Raw genomic sequence first — 5,983 nt, 5'->3', positions numbered from 1 at the left:
TAATCTGTTGTTGGCTCTTGTTCTTCCTTCTCCCCTCTCTTTTTTCATTTTTAATTTTGCTACAAGTTGTAAATGGAATAATGTTTATAAATATAAAACCAACTTTTGTTGTTTTTACTAAGATCAAGGGAATATCTGTTGATATATTGTAATGTAATTTAAAATAATAATAATAAAAAACGAACAATTTAGATTCACAAGGGTATCTATCTATCTATCTATCTATCTATATATATATATATATATATATATATATATATATATATATATATATATATATATATATATATATATATATATATTAAAAACGAAAACAACCATTTTACATTTTTACATTTTTCTTTTACATTTTTACATTTTTCTTTCTAACCTTAGAAATAGTTCAGAGATCATTTGGATGTGATTCGTGATAATAGTGAACGATTTACCGTTATTCTTGCTTTGCATGCCACAATCGCGAAGTATTGAGGTTAAGCATCAATTTTTCCAAGCATTAAGAACTCAAGCGAACGAAAGAAGAAAGGCGAAAACAAACCTTTGCGCCGAATTTGGAATTCTTTTGATGAAGAAGCTCCTCGGCAAGAAGAAAAACTTGAATACTTCCTTGCTTTGCGCCTAATGTATGAAGAGTTTGAAGGTTTGAAGGAGACGGAGCTGGAAGCTGGAATTGTTTCTGTAGAGGACAAATCTCCTCTGCAAGAAGAAAAACCCGAATACTTCTTTGTTTTACGCCTAATGTATGATGAGTTTGAAGGTTTGAAGGAGACAAAGCTGGAATTGTTTCTACAAAGAACGAAGTTGGAATCCTTTTGGCTTTGAAGGGTTTGAAGAATCATTTTTAGTGACCTTATTTTTGCTGAATGTTTGAATGCTTGAAGGGTTTAAAAGGCGTGAAAGGTTTGACAACGTATGATAACCTTCTTTCTCACATGAGTTGAAGAATATATGAAACGACTGTCGAAATTATGTTTTGAATTTGGAATTTTGATGGAGATGAATTTCGGCTTTTTGGGGGAAATTAAGATTTTGATAGGTTTTAATTGATTTGATTGTGTTGATAGGAAAAAATTATAGGATAGATGTAATAATTGTTTTTTTGAGAGTTTGAGTGAGTATAAGATATTTGTTGTGTTGTGCGTGGAATAATTATATTTGATATGCAAGTTTGTCACTAAATTAAGATATCATTGAAGCAGCTTTTTTTTTTTTTTTTTTTTTTCCCTATATTTTTCAATTTTGTTATTTTATTATTCTAAATTAAAAATTGGTATTTATCCAAAAAACACCTTCAACTTTGATGGGTCCTAAAATAATTGAGCTTGGGTTTAGGCTAAAGTTGGGTTTGGGCATAAACTTTTCTTTGATCTGAATTGAGGCGGACTTTGGACTGGATTCGACCCAATTCAAATCATGATTTTAACAAGCTTTCGTTATAATCGGTTGGCTTGAGTGTTTAACAATAGGAGAGTATTGTAGTTTTAGAGAGAGGAGAAGAAAGACGAGAGATGATTAGCAGTGAAAAAGAAAAAAAATGTATTTTTAGTTTTTAATTTTTAATTTTCAATATAATATTTTATTTGTAAAATTAGTTAATTGTTGTAGAAAATAGGAAAAGTGACATTTTTAAGACTAGTTTTAAAAAAATGAGGAATTAAAGTGGCCAAATTGAAATGTTGGTGAGGGACCAAATGCATCTCCTCCTAAAATTAATCAAAGGACTTAAGAATAATCAGTTTTCCCTAAATTTAAAAACCACTTTTTGGGTATAAGAATGCTAAAATCCTCCTCCCACACACTTCTTTTCTTGTAGCTTTTCAACATTAAAAACTTCACAATTCCAAGGGACTTCCTAAGCATGCAATCAAAAGGAAAACACATTCAAATTAATTTACTCCACAAATTCTATTTTATGAGTCATTTTCCTTTCCTTCATTCCATAATTTGTCTCTTCAAAGTTTGGATTTCGAATTTTGTTAAAGCAATTATATATTGAAATCATGCAATCTTATAAACCCCCAAAGTGATGCATTTTAATTTGTGTTTATTACCCATCCTTATATTTTTCAAAAACCAAAAGTATCTAAGCATATAATTTAGTATAATTTTCCATTTTGTTTTAATAATATCATTATTGAAAGAGATCCTAAATCTTCTAAATCTGTGTATTGATTTTATTTCTAGATTACTATAGATTTATTTCAATTAGTAGTCTATAATGTAATCATTATACAAAAGAGAAGATATACATGTAATTATTTTGGGTAGATTCTTAGAAAATAATTTAACGGGATGGGATAGTGGTAAATATAACAATTATTATATTGTAACATTTTAGTTAGAAGTCCATCAACAATATTGATATATTATTGAGAAACTATAAAAATCTATCGACGACAGAAGTCTATCTACATTTTTTTTTTTTTAATTTGGCTATATATTTAATTATTATTCTTAAAATTATTATAAATTATAATTATCCTAATTTTAGTTTTAGCAGATCTCCATGTGAGCCTTCATTAAATTGATTACTGCTATATGTTCAGAAGAATAATTTTCCACCTTCATCAGCACAAAAAAGAAAGAGAGGATACATTAATTTTTCCACCTTCGTCAACACAAAAAAGAAAGAAAGGATACATTAATTTCTGATCCCAATCTTGCTGTCAGAACAATGGCTGACTTTCAAAACAAATTAGCCCTTTTTTGTTTTTTGTTTTTTGTTTTTTTTTTGGTTGAATGAGAATAGTTTATTAATTACTTAAGGGAATATGAATTATTGAAAAGTATATAAAATTAGTGTCATAAATTCTATCTACCAAGAAGAAGAAGAAGAAGAAGAAGAAGGTAATAACACAATAATAATAAAAAAAAGTAAGAAATTTGATCACTTTTCAGTGTTTGAGCTTGAGCTTCTTTCTCTTTGAGATGAAAGAATGACATCAATGGCTTCCTTTACTTGTGAAATATCTGGAGCTTTCCCACCTTGAACTGGCCAAAATTCATCTGTTGCTAGGATCTGATTTTTCATTTTCATTATCAATTGAAGAAATCTTAAAAAGAAATTAGAAAGAAAGAAAGAAAATGATGAAGTTCAAAATTTGGAAAGAAAGTAAAATAACACCCACCTTCACTTGTAGTTGAAGAAATTTGACATAACTAATTGCTTTCTCCAACATGGTTACCAAATCAACCTGCAAAATTAAATTATTTTTATTTTCCACCTTAATTATTCCTTTCTTTTTGATTCTCCTAATCCTTTTTGTTTCTGTCCATATGCACATTCACATATAAATCTTTACACCACAATAACTCCTTCTTATTACTATAATAAAATTACATTTTTTCGTCTTCAAATGCTATTTCTTTACTTCTTCAGTATTTACATAAAAACAATTTAACAACTTCACTTTACACTTTTACACTTTTATTTTAAATAATTATATGACATTTAAATTTAAAAAATAATCTTTAAAAATCATACTCCCTAAAACTATTTTTTTCTTCTAATTTTAAATATTATATGATTATTTTAAAAAACTTATAGACTAAACGGGTTTATTCTTAAAAATCTGGAGACTAAAAACTTACATTTTAAGAATCTAGGAACTAAAAGTACATATCCATCCGAACTAAAAAGAAAAGTTTTCTTTATTATTATTATTATCATGAAATGTTTGTTTTCGCTCTTTCAAATGCATTTTTCTTTCCATTAAAATTTGAAAAAGTAAATGTTAATAAGAATTTTTTTAAGAAGACTTAGTTTTGAATGAGAAAGAACCTTTTAGGTGAAGAAAGTAACAAATTTCCAATAAAACACCTCTTTCAAAATATCAACGATCTTTTTCGTACACCAATGTAAGAATTTGAGTACATATGATTTTATAAATAGTACTTATTAATTGTATGATTTGAAAAAATTCTCATTATAATAGGATTATTTATAAACCCAACACCATATAAACTAAATTTTAACATTATATAAACTATAACAACCAAAATTACAAAGTAACATTTTCTTTATTAAGAAAAGAAAAAGTAGTATAGGATGGCAAGAATCACCTTAGAGCCATTTGGAACCAATTCTTGGAGTATTTTCAGCCTCTCGCTAATCCTTTCTCTTCGATTCTAAGTAATACAAAACAAAACAGACATTCTTTCAGAACCTTAATTAATTTTTTTTTTTTTGTTCCTTAAATTACAAGCAAAATAATAATTTAAATAACAATAGAAAGCTAATTAGAAACCTTGGCTGCAATGCTTTGTGGATCTTTGGCTGTTGCTGATTTGGGTTTCTGTTTCTTAGGTGCAGCAGTGCATTGCTTCTTGCATACACTCCCACTGCTCTCTCCCTTTCAATTTTCGATAAAAAATTATTTCCCCTCTTAGTCACTTCACAACAATTTATCAACAAACAAAATTCACTCCATTTTTACGTACTATTAAAGTGTTTATGAAACCACTGTCCAAATGGAGTACTAAGTAGGAAGAAATTAAAAAGAAATAATGGGATTTTCCATCGAAAAACGGTAAACCAAAAGAAACACTAATCTAACTTAATGCGTCAGGATAAGGATCCCATGTTAAAAAGATTATCAAATCTTACCATCTTTACAAAGTTTTGAGTTTGAAGTTCAAAATTAGCTAATATATAAACCAATGGGTTAGTTTTAAAGTTTGATATATACTCTATTTTGATAACCATTTACTAAATGATAGTTTAAATTTACTCACCGTTTCTTTGTAATTAAAGGTTTTCCTCTTTCGCAAACAAACATTTGGATCCACAACTAAATTATTCGAAGATGAAAAATAAAATTATAAAAAACTAAAAATTAGCTGGAACTGTGGAAAATGGTTTTGAACCAATTTTTTTAATTAGTTGTAAAGAATAAGACAAAGAAGTGTAGCCTAGCTAGTGTTTAATCATAAACTTCATTTCCAAAAATATCATAAGTCAAAATCAAATATGCATACAAATTAAATCAAAATTTAAGAATGAATAAATAACTTCTTTTTTTTTTTTTTTTTTGAAAAGTTCAAAGACGAAACTTATAACTTCGTACCGTGCTATGCGATCGCTTGTGATTGGGAACAATCTCTTGAGTTCCTTCAGCGTCTTGAATGGAATCAGAAAAATCAGTTGTTGATTCGCAATAAAGCCACTCGTAAACAGAACCACTATTTCCATTTTTATTATGGTGATGATCTTTTGAAGGACTATAATTATTATGACTTGTAGCTGTTTGAAAACAATTAGGATCTTCCATCACACGTTCCTGATCATCCCAATTATAAGTGAGATCTAATTGACAAATTCCTTGTGCTTCAAAGCTCAACAAAGATTCATTATTCATCTTATGACCGAAGTTGATGAGAGATTGTTGTTGTTGTAGCCCGAGTTGATAATTCGTGGCGTCTCGGAACACAAAGTCACCATTTGGATTTTGATCATGGCCTTTTCCAATGGCTAAACTCTTCAAATATCCACCCCCATTTTTCTCCATGCCATCAACTTCTTGTATAGCTGAATTTGCAAGTGACATTATATTCGAGAGAGAGAAAAGAGAAGAGAATGAAAAGTGACTTTAAAAGTACTCAAAAGGATACACAACACTCGTACTTTTTTGGGCTCTATTTGTAGGGAGCTTCTAACTAATCCAATGCTATTTTTTTTTTAATATTTAAAGACTATATTATATAAATTTCTTTTTCTTCTTCTTCTTTTGTGTTTGTTGACTCGTTTTAATGTCAATTGTACACTTCTATATTGTTTTCTTTGTCTAGGTTGTCTAAAAAATCTGACCTTTTGCTATGAGTACCAAACCCAACATTCATATTGTTTAATACCGCTCATAAACAAGAAGAGATTTAAACTTCTTAATAAAGAAAAAGAATAAATCGTAACTATTAATTAGCTATTCTCATACTTTTTTTTTTTTTTTTTTAATGTTTAGTATAATAATTAGAGAGATTGAGACATGAA

The 5,983-nt window shown here is 28.2% G+C and overlaps 1 protein-coding gene across 1 annotated transcript; it reads right to left on the bottom strand.

The window, feature by feature from the left end:
- Positions 1-2,567: 2,567 nt before the first annotated feature.
- LOC103499318 (putative transcription factor bHLH086) lies at positions 2,568-5,598 on the bottom strand. Its single transcript, XM_008462293.3, has 5 exons — positions 5,064-5,598; positions 4,245-4,349; positions 4,060-4,125; positions 3,126-3,191; positions 2,568-3,016 (listed from the first exon to the last, which is right to left on the bottom strand). Exons 1-5 carry the CDS (start codon positions 5,541-5,543, stop codon positions 2,885-2,887), a joined length of 849 nt encoding a protein of 282 aa, XP_008460515.1. The 5' UTR covers positions 5,544-5,598; the 3' UTR covers positions 2,568-2,884.
- Between the last annotated feature and the right edge of the window lie 385 nt (positions 5,599-5,983).

Source organism: Cucumis melo, chromosome 9 (assembly GCF_025177605.1).
Source record: "Cucumis melo cultivar AY chromosome 9, USDA_Cmelo_AY_1.0, whole genome shotgun sequence".
Lineage (NCBI taxonomy): Eukaryota > Viridiplantae > Streptophyta > Magnoliopsida > Cucurbitales > Cucurbitaceae > Cucumis > Cucumis melo.
This window is presented reverse-complemented; position numbering and strand designations above follow the sequence as displayed.